This window comes from Fistularia commersonii, chromosome 3 (assembly GCF_037954325.1).
Source record: "Fistularia commersonii isolate RoL2024-O1a breed Wild chromosome 3, RoL_Fcom_v1.0, whole genome shotgun sequence".
Taxonomy (NCBI): domain Eukaryota; kingdom Metazoa; phylum Chordata; class Actinopteri; order Syngnathiformes; family Fistulariidae; genus Fistularia; species Fistularia commersonii.
In genome coordinates this window covers 19,797,298-19,818,263 of record NC_141286.1, presented here as the reverse complement: position 1 = coordinate 19,818,263, position 20,966 = coordinate 19,797,298, and the positions used below count along the sequence as shown (strand labels likewise).

The window sequence follows — 20,966 nt, the reverse complement described above, 5'->3', positions numbered from 1 at the left end:
AAAATTATGATTGAACATTTTTTTGTTGTATGTTTTTGAAAATATTTTTTTTTATTTTTTTGTATAAATTTAACCATTTGGTGATAATTCTCTCTGAAAAATTAGAGAATATTCCCACACACAGTAACCCTCCCTCTATGTAGACATCTGGCAGAATAACACGCAAGAAATTTTTTCACCTTGGTGTAAGGTTTTTGCAAAAACAAAGAAAAACAGGCTTAACCAACGTCCTGCGTGTTATTCTGGTATTTCATCATTTCATTCTTTCATTCAAACAATTCCAATATTATAAAGCCATCTTCTTTACATAAATACCAAAAAACTATATATATATATATATATAAATATGTGTGTGTGTGTGTATGTGCATATATATATGTGTATATATATATATATACACACACACACACACACACAACGTACATACATATATATGTGTGTATATATATATATATAGTCAAACTTTCTTTTCAGCATCAACATTGATCAGTAAGCCACCAAAAGCATTGATAAGGAAATGAGCACTGGAAAAGAAAACTATGGACAAAGGGAAAGAATGGTTTGCTCATTTAAATTCATGTATCTTAACAGTACTGTCACCATCATTCAAAACATCTGATAAAAGGCAGACATTTGTTTCTATTTCATTCACAATATTACCGGTGCTCTCAGCAGTCTTGAAGTGTTTATCTTCCACTTACTTTGTTCATTTTGCCCTGTTTATAGTGCAAAAATGAAATAAAATTGATAGATCATATCAGTATCAGAATCAGAATAAACCTTATTTACCCCTGAGGGGCAATTGGGGCATATTGACTGCTCACAAAGATAGAAATGATCATGCTAGCTGATGAAAATGTTATATTATCATAATTATTGTTCTTATAGTTATTGTTTATAAACTATCATTATATTTATTTTAATGTATGTGGCTGTAGTAGTAATTTTTTTCATTGTACCGATTTATTTCACACAAGCACATTATAATACTGCATAAGGCCTGTTGAGGTAATGTCAAATCTCATTGAACCCATCTGTAAACAAATATTCCATTATTTCAGCTTTGATGATAATCTTGCATTTATGAGATCCCCACTGTGGAATTAAAAATATGCTTGTTGCATTGAAGCCAATATGAAAGGCAAATCTACCTCTTCTTACTTTCTTCACAAGGTCACTGTTGCCATGGTGACAGTCTGATGGCTAGTTTTGCCTTCTTATTCCTTATCTATTTTTTATTCTTCTCCCTTCATATCTGCAATATCTCTATTTGAAGACCCTCGCTTCTCCCCCACTCCCCTCAACACCCCCCCCCAAGACCTTTGTGGATCTGTCCATCCCCTGCCTTCCCTACCCACCCACTGATTTTCACTTCTTATCCCTGTCTCACCCTTTTTCCTCTCTAAATGAAAACCCAAAGAATAAACAGACAACAGCAGAGACAATGTTTTGATGGTCTATAAAAGATGCAACATCAAAGTGTGTGTGAGTTACACTCACAAAAATGAGACCGAGCAGGGGTCGCTTCAATATCAAAGGCTTAGTAGCCACTGTTAGATGTTGGACACAGGGAGGGGAAAAGTCTGAGACTATTTCATATGGGCTTTCCTCTGTTGGTCTGCAAATGAACTGCTGATACAGATTAATGAGCTATAACCTATCTCTTGATATTTTGTTGCAGAATTCTTACTGCTTCAGTGGGTATGTCAGCACTGTCTGCACTAGTGACAGGGTCACACTACATAACAAAGCATCCTCATTTGCTTCTTTATCTGTATTAACAGATGGACTATCAGCACACAGTCTAGTGTGACCTGGGGTGATGGCAAGGTAATACAACATTGTCTGGATGTACATCATAATGGGGTTAACGTATGCTCCCCTTCATTTTCTCAAGCAATATTCCGGTGCGACGCTTGCTTGCGGATAAAGCGAAACAAATGAGACATAGTAATGGGTGATAAAGGTGACAGCAAGAGCAAGAGAACACTAAGAAAAACAAAGAACATAAAGAAGGTATATAACAGGATGTCCAAATCTTAGATAGAGTGGAGTAGAAGTACAAGACATGTTGAAAAATAAGTGGAAATAATAAACAGAGGGAGCAGAGAGAGTAAGAGCTTTGTCTTAATTACACAGAATGATCTATGACTGTTTTAGGAGCCACAGAGTAAATGGATATTTACTCGTTCGGCTGCTGCTCTTCATAGACATCCTGGCTTCATTTGTGATTCATCATTAGACCTATAGCTTAAAAACAAGAGATTTATATATGTCCTACGCACACTACTCTGAAAGTTTTGCTTGATAGAGTGAACCAAATTGGATTAAAAAAAAAATAAACGTATATATATCTATATATCTATATATAGATATATATATAGATATGTAGATAGATAGATATACATTTAATATATTATATATATTGCAAATTGTTGGCAGCTGAAACCAGTGTATTGGTTCCACTGATTTCATTTCAAGGCCAATTTTTATGGTGTTTTCACAAAGGCTGCAATTTATACCATCCTTTTACACATCAAGTAAACCATTCTTTTCCTTGTGCATTATTACAGAAAGGGAGAGAGGAAGAGAGACATAGAGAGAGAAATAAAAGTAGCTAAAAAGCTATCACAAATTGTTTTTCTTCATTTAGCCACTAGACATACTTTTAATAAATAATCTTTTATTTTGTAAAGACACTTGATTAAGTATCATCTGTGGTCCCTTTGCCAAATGCTGATTTATTACGGTTATTGACATCAACTCTGTCAACTCATTGTTTTTTTAATTTCATTTTTTTTCTTTTTTTTTTTTTCTTTTTTTTCTTGTCATTGTCTTAAATTCCAAATATGAAACTGCTGATGTTGAACATTTTATCAAATGCAAGATCAGATTTGGGTCTCTTGTACATTGTCTTTTGAGCAGGCTTGAATCAGTAAAGGTTCCTGTGTGGCTGAGCTATGTAGGGTACTGAGCATAGGTGGGTGATGGTACGTGCTCTTGTAGGTGTTGTAGTGGTTGTAGTGCTCCAGTGGGGGCAGTGATAGGTGTCTCTCCATAGCAGCAACACCTGCAAGCTCTTCCTCAACAGTAATGACCTCCATGGATGAGGCAGGGCCATCAGGATCCTGCTGGTTATGTTGCTTCCTCATTTTGTAGAAAATGACCAGCAATACGGCAGCCATAAGTGTAATGGCCACAAAGCAGCCAATAATAATCTTGGTGGTTTTCATAACCTCATCCAGGCCATTGAGGGCACCCTCTCCATCCAGATCGAGGACAGGGATGGTATAAGTCCGCTCTGTGGTCCTTGTAGAAACTGGAGTACTTTTAGTTGTTGAGGAGGACACCCAACCAAATGGGGGAAGGGGTGTTTGGCTATCATCACCAGGGGGTTCAATGGTCTCCACAGTAACAGTAGTGAAATAGGTCACCCCACTATTTTCCACAGAAGTGACATTGAGCACAGCTGAGGCAGAAATGTTGCCTGCTGTGTTGCTTACCATACAGGTGTAAGTCCCAGTGTCCTGCATTATGACGCTGGTAAAGTTCAGGGTCCCATCATTGAGTACGGACAAACGCACTTTATAAGCCCCATGTGTCACCAAAGAACCATTTGGCGTAAGCCAGCTGATGGATGTCAAGGAGCTAGTGCGACACTTAAGCTCCGCACCCATACCTTCTGTCACATTCAAATCGGTGGGTGGCTCCAGAATGACAGGAACATCACATTGGAAATAGCTGTGATCCAGCTCCCCGATGTAGCGACCTTTAAAAAGTGTAGGGTTATGGCAACGTGCACAGCAGCTTGTATTGGCAGGTACTGTTTCTTTCAGCCACCAGCTGAGCCACAAGATATCACAGTTGCAGTTCCAAGGGTTGTGATGGAGATGGACTCGTTCCAAGCGATGCAAAGGTGTAAAGAGATCATGTGGTAGAAAGGTAAGGTTGTTGTGAGCCAGGTTGAGTTCCACCAGTGACTGTAGATCATCGAAGGAATTCCTTTCTATCGTTTGGATCTGCGCATGCATCATCCACAGCTTCTGAAGATTTACTAATCCTGTAAAAGAGCTAGGCTTGACAACAGACAACTGGTTTCCAGACATTTCTAGCTCCTCAAGCCTAATCAAAGGTAGGATGTTGGGGATTTCCTTCAGGTTGCACATTCCCAAGTTCAGGTAACGCAGATTGCTCAAGTCCTTGAAGGCTCCATCTGAAATATAAGACAGACGTTTGAGCTCACCTAGATCCAGCCTTCGAAGGGAGGGGACCCGGTTGAAGGCATAAGGTGGTATACTTTCGATGGGGTTGTTTCGAAGCCATAATTCCTTCAGCTTGGACAAGTATTCAAATGCTCCATTGGGGATTGTCGTGAGTCGATTATCGAAGAGCTCCAAGGTATTGAGGCTGGTCAGCCCATTGAAGGCGCCAATTTCAATACTGCGGATATGATTCTTACTTAGCTGCAAGATCTCAAGATGGCGTAGATGTTTGAAACTGTCCACCTTAATGACCTGGATGAGGTTGTCCTGGAGGTTAAGGTAACGAGTGTTAGTGGAAATGCCATCTGGGACATCCCGTAGACTTCGACGGGTGCATATGACTTTACTGAACTGGTTGCTGCATGAGCATACTGACGGGCAGGTCTGTGCACGAACCAGTCCAGCCACCACCAAAATCTGAAGGGCCAAGAGCAGCACAAAGAGGGGGTTGGAAAATGCCCCCTTCAGCCTACGACCTCTCATTGTCTGGTGCTGGAGGGAGGAGATCATTTTGTTCAGCATTCATAGTTCATCTGCTGTTTGTATTCTCTGTAACACAAAGATAGAAAAGAAAAAAAATGACTCAATAACCACATCTTTTTCACAAGTACATTTGAAAATCATGAGCAGGCTAATGCTGTTTAATATCAGCAATATTTACTATTACCCCTTTTAGATTTTTTTTGTAATGTGCTCATTTGACAGGCGGTATGGAGTGGCCACTTTATACATCTGGTGTGTTATTGATATCAGTATCTTTGCATAAGACTAAGCACTATATTATTGATTGTCATCAGCTGTATATGTTGTTGTAGAGGTGCAGCAACAAACAAACAACAAAACAAACAACCAAGCAAAAAACATAACCACAAAACCAAACATGATGATGAAACTGATGATGTCCTAGTGATGACAATTTATTTTACCGTTGGATTTGTGAACATTCTGTTTATATTAAATAATTGTCCAATTTAGAATCCCACTAAAAAGTCTGAGAAAAGTCATGCTTTGAGACTGTTTTAAAAGGGCAGCATGATTAATCTTCCAATTCTACAGTTGGAGAAGAAACTTGAGTTTTTCTATTTTGTTAGAATTTTACTAGATTCAATGAAATGAGATTCGTATATTTAGCTAAAAGATAAGAAGAGAACCTTACAACACAACTACACTAAGGCATTTATTCAAATGCAGGCCAGCCATTTCTATCTTCCGTGTTCAGCAGCATTGCAATCAACCCAGCAGCCCACAAATCAATCAACAAATGCAGAATAGCAAACAAATCATGCCGAATATGCTTTACAATTATAAAATGTGACAGCAGTGATTCAAGATGTGCCATTGAGGCATGGAGACACCATTCTTCAGTGCCAAGAGTAAAGATGCCTTGGCTGGTGAAAATACATTAACCTTGTTGTCAGGGTCTTTATCTTCAAGTATTCACATTGTCTTTTTGCAACTTTCCAACACATATGATAATTTTATCATTTCTTTCTGTCTCCCCAGGAGAAAGAAAAAAACATATTATGACAGGTATTTTTTTTTAAACAGAAATTTGAAACAATGCGGAACTGTTTTCTGATAAGGATGAGCGGCTGACTTAATCAGTGCAAATCAATCATCACATGGCTTGCTTTTCAGTAGACAGAACGCTGTGACTCTCCTGTGAAAGGCTGCAGAGACATGAGGCTTCCCACTGACAAGACATAATTTTGTGCGGCTAAAATAACAAGAAACCTGCACCTACTCCAGAACACAGGTAACGTTAGATGTGACAAAACATTTACAGAGTTAATCAGCAGTCAATTAAATACTTCTGCTTTTTAAGCTCTAGACTTAAAAAGTGAAAAGAACAAAATGAATTCAGTTACAACCTGTGTCTCTCACATCAATGCTTTTGACAAGGACCTTCTTTGTAAAACATTTGCTATAAACATTTTATGTATGCACTGTCAGCAAAGAATCCATCAATACATAAAGAGTGTGCACATGGGGGGGTGAAATGGCATCTTTGCTGTTTTTTTTGATGCAGTTCTATTTGTATCTGCACACACTGAACATGCATTCAGAGCCAGTGAAACCAGTCACTGCTAGCATCTATAACCCTGCCAACAACATAAAAACACACCCATCCTTTCTACTCTACTTCTGCACACACAGCCACTGGCGTTATGTATGACACCACTGCAATTTGCCAGATTCATTTTTTATAATGAGTTTGTTTTAAATTTGCTATGGTGGCATTTGTCTCAATCTTGGTAAGCAGTGATACTGTAGTCGAAAGGATATTTTTCACTGACTGTGCATTAAAAAATGAGCATTATATTGACTGTACATTACACTGTTATCAAGCAACATACTCAGTTGTTAACCATTGTCAGTTATTGAACATTATAAGCATGAAGCATTTTGCACCAATTAGCAGGGTGTGTGTGTCTGGACAATCCCACTCACCGGGGAAGCAATCTTGGCAGCCTGAACTGCAAAAACCTCAATAATTAAGTGTCTATTCATCAACAAATTAAGTTAACACCTCATATCTTAAAGCAGTTCATTGTGTATAATTTCGAGAAGCAATATCTTCACACTTCTCCACAGAATTCTAATCAAGACACGTTGCATTTCAATTCAGTAACTTTGGAATGCAATGCCAGCTTGTTGGCATATTTAGTATTTCTTCACAGTGTTCTGATGGAAACAGAGTGGTTTGTATACAGTTCCATTGTCACTGTCATGGATGTGAAACAACACAATTTACACTTGAACCATCAAGCCAAAGTATAATCTATTTAGCAATTTTTGTTCTAATTTCTTGTAAGTTGCTAATATTTGTTTAACACTTCATTGCTTCTGGCAACATGCAAATGTCTTGGGGAAAGGGGTTATCCCAGTATGATTCATATAGTAAGATAAGCCTACTGATGCACTTTTCTTCTCTGTGAATGCACTAAGAACCCTCATTCCTTGCATGTTATTGTATGAGGATTTTGCCTTTTGTCAAAAGTAATCAAAAATATTTTTACTACTAAAAAATATCTAGTCTGTATGCTATTACTTATTAATTCACCGCAGATATTTCAGCGAACCATAGAACAGAAAACATAAAATGTTTCTGTTACAATCTTTTACATAGATGAAAGTCAAGGCTTTTTAGAGTTTTTGACTTTATTTTTAAGAATTAGCATAATGACCTTGATACTCTGCATCCTTGTGATCAATTTATTGAAATCAAACACTATTCAAGCAGGTCGTACACATGAAAATCATTCTGCCGTCTGATGTGCTGTGCCAGTGTGCCAAATGGCTTATTCGCCCGAGTAGTATGCATTTCTTGTAAAGAAAGTAATCTCTTGTAATTTGCTGTTATATTTTATAAAATAGTGAATGTATAAATTGGTGTGTGTTTAAAAGAGCATATAAGAGATGGTGGAATGTGCATCTAATGGCCTAGTATTCTATGATGGCACCTGGGATCATAGAAAAACACATATAATTTAACAATAAGATTTCAAATACAAGGGGATAGTTGTCTAGTTATCAGGTGACCATATATACATAACAGAATGAAAAAGAGAAAACAAGCTAGAATGAATTTTTATATTCTGTTTATGCGTTAATGGTCTTAGTAAATAGATGATTTGTCTGACAACATATTTCTATGTTATATCTGCCAAAAAAAAAAAACACCTTGGAAAAAAAAACATCACCACATTGGCTTTGAAACATCTACTACTGTCACATGGTGTCAAATTAAATGTGTAATTGATAACAAAAATAGATAGAAAATAATGACATTTAGCTATATGTCATAGGAGCAATATGAGGGCTCTCTATTGTGCTGAATTGTATTACTTTTATCCACCCTTAACATACATTTTTAATTATATTTGCATATATTTGATACATGCCTTGACTTAACTGATGTTGTAATCAGACAGGCCATGTGGCTCATATAAGCCTTTTGTACATTAAATGTGCCTGCTGGGTACCGACGGATAAGATTTGTTGAGTCAAATTATAACACCCCTGGGGACTAGAAAATGTATTAGCATATTATGGAGTGAAAGAACTTGAGAGATCCACAAATAACACTATAAACACATTACTATATTATGCTATTTAAGGACCTGAGATACCCACAAATATGTTCATTTATTCTCAGTAATGTTTTTTCCTGTGCTTTTGGCATTTGTATTACTTTATTACTCTCTTACTGGAAATGATTCTCTGCATCATGGATCAAGTATGAGCAGTGGGCAGCCAGTTTCATGGGGCTGGGGGAACAGTTAGGGGTTCAATGTCTTGCTCAACAACACTTTGACAAGCTAGGAGGAGCTCAGGAATTGAGCCTTGAATGGAGACAGCTTCTCTCACTACCTGAACCCCATTTGCATGGGGAACTAGAGTCAATCCCAGATGACATTAGGGTGAGGTGAAGAGTGCACCCGGATATAGAAATACAGATAGTCACTACCTATTCAACTGGGGATAACTTAGAGTCTTGAATCAGCCTGCTGCATGGTTTTTTGACAGTGGGAGGAATGAGGATGACCTAGAAAGAACGACATAGACACTGCACCAAACAAATGCATCTTCCAGATTTATTATTCCTATTAGAAGAATATATCAAATACAAAAAAACAAATGAATATGTTAATGGTCCAAATGAAGTATTCACTGGTGTGTGTGACCCTACAAATGAAGATGTTGGTGTCAGAAGTTTTACTTGTACTGATATTTTAGTTGAACAAAACTGTAACTGTGTCATGCTTGTAAAGTGACTACTTTTAGTGCCTATTAGAGACAGTTTGATAGTTGTTGGCCCAAATGTATTCTGCACAGCATTGCTCGAAAACAAGAAATAAAGAGGAAAAAATCTAGAATGCTATATGGTACTGCTGACTCATCAGCCACACTCCAGTTTTTAAGAACAGAAATGCCCATGTGAATCTGACTAGCAAAAATAAACATTACTTTTCTAAACATTTTTCATACTCTAGGGTGGTGTAATCTGACAAATATGTCCAGCCTGCATTTTCACTTGCTGTTTTGCCACCTATATAGTAACACGCTTGTCTATGAAACAATAGTCAATTCTGTGAAGTCAATTGACTCCACAGCAACAGACCACAAGATATTAACATGGCTTATTTTCCTTTGTGATGTTTAGACTAGCTATTTCTCATGTTGATAACTAACATTTTCTAAATTTGTTTTCTCTTTAATATCTGCCTTTGGTTGGCCATTTTACTGACCATGAGATCCTCATAGAAGCGTTTTTACTCACTACTAGCTTTACTAGCCATTAAGCAGGTTGATGCTTTTTGGTTTGGATGCGTCTCCAGTACGAAAGATTCCTGCTACAATTTTCTGCAGTTCACCAAAAACAGATACAATGGAAATCATGTTCAGGTTTTGTTTCTTTCTTAAGCTGCATCCTGTATGGAATATTATGTTACCTTGTGCCAAAACAGAATTGGGGAAATTATAGTTTCAAACTGAAACAGAAACAGTCAAACAGAAATAATTTCTATGGGTCTAATGTGATAATTCACGACAATGACTGATTGCACCTTTAATATTTTATTTTCAGTCTCATAAAAATAACAAAATCGCTGAAGTATAACTGTCAAGAGTCACAATATTTCACTTTTGGGGGAATGAAGATAACATTGTCTCTAATATTTGAAAGATACTGCCTGAGAAATATTCAATAACATCTTACTGAATGATGACTTAGAATCAGATATGGAATAGAGGAAAAAATTGCAAGGTCATACTTGTGTGGCATACTCAGTGTTATCTACCATCAGTGGATGACTGCCAAGAGTGTTAGTAAAAAGGTAGAATCTCTCTCAGCTATAGACAACTGGAGTAGGTCTGTGGTGTTTACTTGGCAGGTAATGGTTTGCCATAGGAGCAGGAAAAATACTGTTAATGACCGTTTTCTTAGATTTTAGAAGAAAGTCCAAGATTTTCACAGTACATTTGGACAATTAAAGCGTACATTCTAAAAATGAGAATTGAGACGAGTTTTAATAAATACTTTACACAAAATTGTCAGATTTTGCTCTTATAGCTGCATTTTTAAATAATTTCTTACAAGTAATACATCATATAAAATAACTAAAAACGTACTAAGTAAGTAAATACATACATAAACGACCTGCGGAGTGACTCAGGCAAGGTCTCAACAACTGATCTTTGTCACTGTAGAATCAAGGGTTAAAAATGAAGAGTATTCCGAGGTATTCCATTTTTTCAGACAGTGATTTCCATTTCATTTCATTTAATCTTCTTCTCTAGTCTGAGCTGTTTTGGATATTTGTGTCAAAAATACTTTGTTTAAAATTCATCACCGGCACAGTGGTTACCTACTCCATTTTATTTATTTGAACACATTCAACACAACAAAACACCATCTCCAGTGCCAATAAATGTTTTACCTATGTTATCTCAGAATGATGCACACCTACATCAACAACACATATAACCCTAAAATGAATTTAAATTTAGATAATGTTCATTTTGCTCTTATAATTATTACATGTAATAATTGATTATTAACTTAATTAATTATTGAACTTTAAACAGGATGTTTGCACAAATAAATCCCAGAGGAAGCATTTTTGATTCATTTCGAGATCACATATCTCACACTTTATGCCCTACTCCTTATGTTAGAAAGAAAAATTACACATCTTTCTAAATTAACTTTTTCTTGCTGCTTATAGTTCACATTACAATTAGCAACAAAGCAGACAAGGGGGCAAGGTGCAATTAGTATGATTAATCAGAGGGTTACTGGGGCAGCTCACACCTCTGGAAGACACCATGTTGAAGTGTCCTTGTCCTGAACCCATGAAAAGGTGTTAGTGAGTTGGCACCTTGAATGGCCACCTCTGCCAACTGTGTATAATTGAGTGAGATACGACAGTGTGGTAAAAGCTGCTTGTGTGGTCAGGACCCTTTATTAACCCTTTATCAAACATTGCAAATAGTTTACAAGATTGTATGCCAGTCAGTGGCTTCTACCTTTTCAACTACACAAATGGCAGTTTACCTATATTTAATATACACATGCTTTTACATGATTGATTTATACCACCAGGACAACAAATTAAAACCAGAATGCCTCCAATCCTGCATTTCATCTCAAATGCAGAATCTGTTTATCAAGATGAAACATTCTATTACCCAACCACATGGATGCTTGCTTTTCTGAGCCAATCTTTCTCAGCGTGTTCTGGGCTGAGGCACAATGGCCAGAATATATCTCTGCTAATTTTAACCAATTTGTAACATTCATTTTGACAAATGTGATGCACAGTGCTTATTACAAGCCAAATATGCTTTCCTTGCTGATAAAAAATCACATTGAGAATTAAACCTCTTCTGTGAGGTATGGTGGTACCAGTGCCCTTCTGAACTGGGCTTAACCTCTGCCATCTACTCAGGGTAGAAAGCTCCCAGATGGTTCTGTCACACTATTGAAAATGATCACAATTTTCGATGACCAAGCTCATTTTCTGTATTCTGCGATGGAAGATATTAAATTAAAAGAGAGGCAAAAATGAGAGTAATCAAACTGCCATCTGGCATTATGGTCAAACAGACAATCACTTTGAGGACAAAAGGCACATTTGCATTTGCTACTAGGCAGTAAACCTTACTAAAATTGCTAAGAACAGTAAAAAGTACATTACTTTCAATAAAGGACTTGTTTTTGAAAAGATTTACAATATGGGAATAAACTCATCAGACACTGCCCTGCACGGATGATTGTTGAAGGGACAACAACGTTATTTTTGTTTCAACTGACTGACTTTGAAAATAACTTGGTACACATTTCAAATCTGTGAAAGTGATACAACAATATATTGGGGAAAAAACCTCAAGCATTTAAATATTTTTCGGTGTCTTCAAACTAAGTCAAACCTCTGTCATTTAAAAGGGTAATTTAAAAAGTTTGATGCCAAAATAATGCCAGCTTTTAATTATTTAGTTGGAAAGAGTAAGACAGCAGTATCAGTCATATTCATATTTTTCTTCAGGTAATACATTGATAAATTGACATTATGGTGAACAAGACTGGTATAAAACATGGTTTTAAATTTCATGTTTTTATTGTATATCACCTCATGGCTTGACATTCCAACTAGAAGGATTAGGTTGGATGTCTTGTTTCAGTGGTGCTTAGAGGCCAAACAAGAAGTTAAAGAGAATCTGTTCAAGTGATAATTCAGTTCCAATTTATGTATTACCTTATGCTGCCTCCATTATGATAATTGCATGGGCTAAATAATCTCCATTGGCATCAGTGTTCAAATGCTCTGTGCCAAGGCCTTGTCTGGTCTCTGCAAAGGGATTAAGTCAGGATGCCCTGGGTGGCAGACAGGCTGAATGTGAGGGCACTTTTAGTATTCATGTCACATGTTTAGCCCACCAATCTGCTTCCATAATTGCATTCACTAAAAAGAGATCTGTACGATTGGCACACTGTGAATGGCAGGGCATCATAGCAGAGTCGTATCTGAATAAATAGAAACACTGGACTTTAAATTGTGTTAGCATGACGGGGGCAATTGTGGCGATTTAAGTGATTGGTCACACAAATACAAATTTATACTCTGGTTTGCATCTTGATTTAAACAATCAGATATGCGTAGACATTTTCCCTCCACCTGCAATGATAGAAATTATATATATTGGCAGCAAAATGTGGCAAAATATGCACAGACCCAGCAATATGCCTTCTAAACAGATTACTGTTTGACATTGGTGATGTGACATTACAGCTCTGATGCAACAATCCATGTTTTAATGATATATGTATTGTCAAATATTTAAGGGTCTAAGTTACATTGTACACATCATCACGTGAAAATGTCAACCTATTAACATAGAATGTGATTTCTGTCAGCTTCAGGAGCAACAGAAATCAGGTCAGTGATTTCCAAAAGAAGTGTTAACACATGCTTGAAAACTGAGTACCGGTATAGTACATAAAGGTGGTGTTTTTTTTGACTGGAGATTTGTATTTATATATTTTATTATTATTATTTTTTTGAGCTGATACATGAAGAACAGCGACATATAGATAGGACATCATTTTAATTTCAGTTTGATTGGTATATTAGTTATACCACAAACTTCCCTTGGCTGACCCATGGGTTCCTCACTGCAAAGAGTAATGATTTGGGTTAAAAAAAACAGATAAATTAATATCCTTTTTTTTTTTTAGGATTTTTTTGCTCATATGTCTGTACTGATGCATGAAGACTAATTCAACATCACATTTTTCTACTGGAGTGCAGAACTGTGATTGCTCTGATGTTCCAGTTTTTGTAATTTTATTTAGGGGCTTTAAAATACCCCAGATGAAAGCTGTGAGGAAAATTGTCTTCAACAAAGGAGTTAGCGTATTTTGGCCAAAAGCTACATAACCTCCCTGTGTTCAAAAGAGAAATAATGCTGAATATTTTGTAACCGCAGGAAAGTTGGTTTCCATCATTTGACTTAGATCTAAATTAATTAATAATAATAATAATATTCATAATCATAATGATTTCCATCTTCCAATTCTTTTCAGTATAAATCACTGGTAGTAATAGTAAGACTGCAGCAGGAAATTTAGTGCATTTGTTCATTGTTGTGATAAAGTCTCATTTATTTTACAATTATATCTAATGAAAACATTTACATAATCTTCAGAAGAGTATTTTACATTTAGCCATGTTAACCTGCATTTATAAAAATAATCTTGAAATGAAGAGAATCTAATAAGGGCAGTCTGATGCTCCCATTGATCCCTGCAGTGAAACTCTTTTCACTTGCTCCCCCCAGAGAGGACAGGGCCGGGTCATCTTCACATGGAGCTATCCTGAAGCTGGCAAGGAGTCAGTGGGGAGCCTTTGACTTGCTCAAGGGCAGGACAAGAACGCAATGTACGTTGCAAGCTGTATCATATGTGGATAGGACACTAGGGCCATCTTAATCCAATGGGATGTTTCAAAAAGGGAATCCTTACATCATACAGCATCTTTAGATTTAGTATTTTTATCTGAAGAGAATATTGGATGAAAACTAGTATTCTCTCAGCTGAATCTCAAAAGATATCCTTGACATTTCCTATCATATGATGGCCTGATGAAAGTAGTGCTATGTAGCACAAAATTTAGAAAAGTCTTGTGATCTGTGTAATATATTTCACAAATTTTGTCACCTACGAATTTAAGAACATTCTTTTCATAAAAGCACAAGTCAATCCCACTGCAACAATTTATCTTTTGGAAATTAAATTCACTTTGACCAGATTACTATAATTATCTCCCTCACAATGAAGGGTAAGCAGAGGATTAAGTTCTATTTAAAAATAACCACCATCATATATATTTGGACTCAATAAATGGAAAAGGAAGCGCAGACATTTTCTCACTGGTGGGGCTTTGATTTTTTTTTTCCTCTCATCCTCATCTCCATACTTATTGTTTTCACCGTTAATCTGCTGAGATTATTCTGAAATGAACACATGATGATCTATGATAGATTGTCTTAGAGTCAGTCAGAAATTCAAAGCTGAGAAATTGCAATTATTCAAGCAGAAGTCAACAGATTTGAAAAGGATGGATGTACAACCATTCTCACTGAGGCTTCATCCACTGGGAGGATCCCATTGAAGGCTGGGGATGAAGTTGTTTCTTTTTTAAATCATTAATCCGGTATCATAATAAAACAAAAGGTCATTTCCCCCCGTAGAATGTTTACTAGACATCAAGTGTGAATATTATTTAAATATGTAATGTCTTCATAGCAAATCAAACACTCTCTAAATAATGTCTTCAACCCTGTGTAAGTCTGAGAAGTGAACAGTGAGGCTGATTTATAAGAGATATATATTACAACTTTATGAATAAAAATTGCTTTGACATATGACACCAGCCCTTTGCTTTCCATAATCTTTGTTATGCCTGATAAATTCAATATCAAGTGCTTGATGAACCAAAGGGCCATGACAACTGGTCCACCAAGAAGATGAGCATTGTCATCTCCCAATGACAGACACCTAGCAAATAAGTAGGCTGATATCCATCTACATGCAACTTACTTTCAAACCTCAGAGCGCGGAGGGAGCAGCCTTCTCCCCATTATAGCAAAATTAACATGGGAATATTTTTTTATTCGTTGGATCCATTGGAACTAGAAATAGAACTTGTAATTTTGTAGATGTTGATGGATCTTTTTTATATTCTGATTATGACAGAGTTCATTTCTTGCCTGGAATTGACTAGAAGTGGGGACAGTGTCTTTACGAAAAGAAAGTACGATGAAAAGCTGGTCTGTCCTGAGCTTCTGTGGATCACAAATCACTGTGAGCCGTTTTTGTTTTCTGCTTTAGCAAAGTCATTTTGCCTTGTGTATGTGTGTGCGTGTTTACTGTTGCACTTTTGTCAAAGAAGTACCATGTGCAGATTATGAACATAACTGATGGTGCCTAAAATAATTAGTTTTTGTGCTATTCTTGAAATGTATTATATCCTCTACCAAGCCAGAGGAAACCAACTAGTTTCTATGTGTACATGTTCTTGCTGTTGATGGATGATTGATTGTGTGGAGCCACAGTTGACAGCGTACAGTAGGTAGTCAATCTTGTTTTCCCTTCATTATTTAAAGACTGCTAGTATGTCAATATGTATTCCCCCTCACCCTACATTGCGTATTTTGTCTGTTTTTTCCCATTTTTGTAGCAATAATACATAGCTTTATTATATTATATATTATATATATATATATTATATTATATATATTACACACACACACACGCATATATATATATATATATATGCGTGTGTGTGTGTGTATATATATATATATGATATATATATGTTTTTTTTATTATAATACAGTACTTTGACAGAGTTGTTAAATGGAATCAACAATTTCCTTCGGGAGAAAAATTAAGTTGTTCTTATTCTTATTCTTATTTGCATTATTGAACTGACCACTATTAGGAACACTGAGTATAACAATTATAATGATGATGGGGATCACTGCACTGAGACACAGTTGAGATGAATTAGCAGATATAATATATTTTTTAATCAATTCCTTTATTTTATGTATCTATTTTAGAGTGGGTAGTCCCAGTGGTCAAGCCACAGTAAAATTAATTTTTCAACACTACATGATGTTATCTTTGTGTTTTATTCTTCAGTTGCCCTTGGTGTATCTACATACTGTTTGTGGTAGTTTAAGTATTTAATCGTGGTTGGTTTTCAGCTGCCATGTACCGGTCATTTCTCTACCATGGTGCTAACACAGACAAACACAAACACACATACAAACACTTAAGAGTCTCTGGTTGATTCTCCTTTTATGTCTTGGACAACTGGAGGGAACAGGAACAGCTGCAGAAAATAAATAAAATAATAAATCAACATAAATAAAACAAACCAACAAAAAATCAGACATGGAGAGAACATAAACTCCACAGAGAATATGTCTGTCTAGCGTCTGGAGCGTGCACATCGTTGCCAGCTGGCTACAGGGTATTCAAACAGACAATCCTGTTCTTCTATATGTCTGCCTAACATATATTTTCCTGTTTGTAGATTTTTATTTCAACTGAGTGGAACTAAAACTAATGCACAGTGAGTAGACTATGCCCGCAGCTCCACTGCACCTAAATCCTTCAGCTCTTTCCTTTCACTCTCTTTTCTCGAAGCACCTTTCTGCCTCTCCCTTGCCCCCTTGAGAACTACTATCTGTCTCCCTCTATCCTGGAGCACTTCTCTGTCTAATCCTCTACTCTCATCACTAAATAATTCCTTACAGAGGAAAATCTAATCAAATCTGAGTGCAAGTGAGAAAAGCAGAGATGGGACAAAAATTGTGTGTATGAATCAGACTGGGTGGAGGGGGCAGGATGGATCAGAAAGCAACATTGGCAATGTGTGAGGGGGTTGTAGAGTGAGAGAATTGCAAGTGCATTAGCAGTCAGAGCACTTAGTATGAGGAATCCATTCATTATTCATTAGCTAATTCACCATGTATAGTAATTAAAATCAGGGCCTGTTCCAAAATGGAAAGAGTTCTGATAGACTGGTCCTATGTACAATTTTTAATAGGGCTTTTTTAGTGCTCATGCTTTACTGTTTCATAAATCATGTTTATGTGTTTAAGGATGTGACTAGCTGTCAAGGGCTCTCCTTGTGTAACAAGTACATGAGGTGATTTTTTTTTCCAAAATAGAAATATGCAAATGTGCTACATGACCTATAAATAAGAAACAAAACACTGCCTGTTCATTATAGGGGATCTATACTGTAATGAAAAAGGAGGTAAAAAACAAATATCATTATTGTAAATGTCAACATCTACATTACTAGAGAATCAAAGCACACATTACTCAGGTTGCATAAATTTATGTGTGTGAGGAAGATGTTTAACCTGTTTTATAGCATAATAATGCAGGCAAGCATTTCAAAGAATATATTATATGCTCTTTTAAAAACAGAGCAATAGGTGGCTATGCTTGTTTGATATAGAAGGCATGTTTATTTTAAAATAAATAATTAGTAAGACAAAAATTACAGTAAATTATAGGCTGCTTATCAATCTACCCACCCTCCTTTTCCACCCCGGGTTGAGCTATATTTGAACAAAAGCCTGCTTGCTGTGGCCTTGTTTTGACAGCAATGGGGGTTGGAGTCAAAAAATGATCTTCAGGCGTTTGTTTGCCTCTGATGTGCTTTTCATTCCAACCAATAGACTAATTATTTGGTGTTTCAGATCAATAACCTCCAACATTCTTTTGTTCTCTTATTAATATTTTGTTGACTACTGTTTGACACTCTCCCTCTGTGTGTGTGTGTGGTGTGTGTGTGTGTGTGTGTGTGTGTGTGTGTGTGTGTGTGTGTGTGTGTGTCTGTGTGTGTGTGTGTGTGTGTGAAAGCATCAGAGTGACAGATTATTAAAGCTCCTCATTGAAACAAGAATTATGCCGTGTAAGAATCGATCCAAAATCGTACTAGACCACGAATAGGCCACAGAAAAATGAAGGGGTTTGTACCCAGCACACAAAGGGATGCTTATTGACTAATTCAAATGTTTTAAACACAAATTAATGACAAAAGGAGACCTTGAACAGTTTAGTAACTGCCCTTTATCATGTCAGCTCACCACATGACACTTTTAACAGATATAGATAATGTTGTATTCTTATCAGTGTCTCATGCCAGAGTTCCATCCATCCATCCATCCATCCATCCATGCATCGTCTGCCACTTATCCTGCACTTAGGGTCGCAGGGGGTGCTGGAGCCTATCCCAGCTGTCATCGACCGAGAAGCTGGTTACACCCTGGACTAGTCGCCAGTCAATTGCAGGGCCAGATATACTAACAGACAACCATTCACTCACTCACTCATTCAGGTGCAGTATGTAGTAGTGAGTCAAATGGTGGGCCAAAGCCAAAGGAATATAGGGGTCTCAACAACTGCAGAAAGCACTAAGTATTTGTGAATATAAATGATCAACATTATTAGTCATATGTCGAGATACTTCCAGAGCTCCTTGCTGATTATTCATAACTCAGTCACTGTATTAGTTCGGCAGCCAACAATAACAGCTATGTGAGCAGTTATGTGACGTCAAAGCTCTTCTTGACTTTCATCCATTTCTTGTAATAGCTCTACAAAGTGGCAAGGATTTGCAGGTTTTTGATATTTCATTTTATTTTTGTCCTCACTGCAAATGTTTCTCAGAAGCTGGTTTGAGCATTTCACTCAACTCAGCTTCAAGCTGAACTCGAATGCAACACTGTTACACTGTGCATATGAGTTTTGGTTGCTTTGGAGTAATTGGTTTTCTCTCAAAAGTCAGAGTGATGAGAAAGGCACATTGGCTTGGATTCAATCATAAAGTTTGAGTTGTCTACAAGATTTGATGACAATACTGCTTTTTACTTTATTTGCACCCCTATAATAATTGTGAAATCATCCAAACTGAATCCTCAGATTTCAATTTACTAATCAAACTATGATGTGTGATGAGCTTTGGTTTAAACCAAATAACAACAAAAAGAACACTTTAGTGATGGGTGGTTTCCGATGTTGGCATTGCAGTGCCCGACCAGACAGCACATTTTGAAAGTCGAAATCAAAACTTTCAATCATATCAGCAAGTGGGAAAATTTTTCATCTACTTTATATGATGATTCTGTGTTTTTAACCTTTTAACAAGTATGAAATGTTGAAAACCATTTAATCATAATACCCCTTTTTTTTAAACGAGAGATAAAACAATTTTTTTAATTGTGATTCGACATTACAGTTTTTTTTTCCGCTCAGTGGGAGTTTGATTAAAATAGTCATTCACTACCATCAACAGTATAACTGCTGAGCTCCATCTCAAACCAGCTATTGCATTAAGTAATTGTATATTTTAGTAATAACAGTGATTTATAATAATGCATTAAAAATATGAAAGTCACAAAAAGATATTGAGTTTCTCCACTGAGACCATTTCTTAATTCAATATTTCATTCTTTGTATTTATATGCATTATTATTTTTTATATATATATGCAGTTTCAAAAGCAGGATTGGGAATAGGGTTCTTTCTCAGTGCAATGATATAACTTTTTATTGAGGAATTGATCTGCATTTGTCATCGAGCCCTGGATGTTTGGAAATAACCATCAGGGAGCAAAAAGTAGATTTAAGAGCTGCCATCTAGAGATGAAAATCACAAAGAGATGATAGGGGAAGCTGTAAAAAAAAAAAGGTTTTTGACAAACAATTATCATTTGTCACTAAAGGTGCCACCAAACTAAAATGAATAAAATCAAATCTTGTTTCATTGAAAGGCTAAATTTATAATGAAACAAGCCAGAGACCTCTGTGACACCACAAGAACGGTGCTATCTCCTTTGTCCGTTGGATATCACTTTGGTCACAGATCTAACTGACACTGTGTGCGGCAGCAAAAAACACAGCAGTTTCAGCTTGGCAACCTCTGTGTTCATGTGCATCACTGAGGGTTTGTTGCTACAGTGAGGACAGGTGTCAGGTCAGGTCTCTGGCAGCTTCTGTAAAACATAAAACCCAGGTGAGAAGAAGCAGCTGAGAGCTGGAGGTTTGATTGGTTGCACTCCTTCACTAAAAGGAGTCTTTTTAACATTCTGGAGATAAAAAATAAATCACAAATCTAGCTTTCTGACCATTTTCTATTACTTTAAATATGTATATATATATCACTATTTTTGCAGTCATTACTACATATTTGAACCTGTCAGTCATCTTATCAGCTAGACCTGAGATGAAAAGTGTATGGAAGCTAATTTATACATCAAGCGGACAAAAATCTCAGATATCAAAGAAACAATTCTTTAAGGAATCCTTGAAGTTTTGAGCCATATGCAAACTTAATGCATACATCTTCTGTCATCATCAAAACAAAATGTATTATATAGTTCATGTTCAGGTCAAAATGAGTTAAAATACACTTCACTATGCATCTCTAGTGATGCATCTCTCCCCGCTCCTTGATTTCAATTGAAGCAAAGACCAAAAAAATAAAAATAAAAAAATGGCTGCTTCTCTCTGAAATCTAGCTTTGACTGTGGTTAATGGAAATGATGAGCATCATCTGTTGTAGCTGGCTTAGCTAATTAACGACAATATATTAGTTCAGAGTTTTCTTGAGAA

General features: G+C 36.5%; 1 protein-coding gene across 1 annotated transcript in view; it reads right to left on the bottom strand.

The window, feature by feature from the left end:
* Positions 1-1,367: 1,367 nt before the first annotated feature.
* Positions 1,368-20,966, bottom strand: part of lrrc4cb (leucine rich repeat containing 4C, genome duplicate b) — a 40,484-nt gene continuing 20,885 nt past the window's right edge. Inside the window, exon 2 of the mRNA XM_086144013.1 lies at positions 1,368-4,811. Within this exon, the coding sequence (XP_086000139.1) occupies positions 2,889-4,784 (1,896 nt within the window). The 5' untranslated portion in view covers positions 4,785-4,811 and the 3' untranslated portion in view covers positions 1,368-2,888. The remainder of the gene's footprint in view (positions 4,812-20,966) is intronic.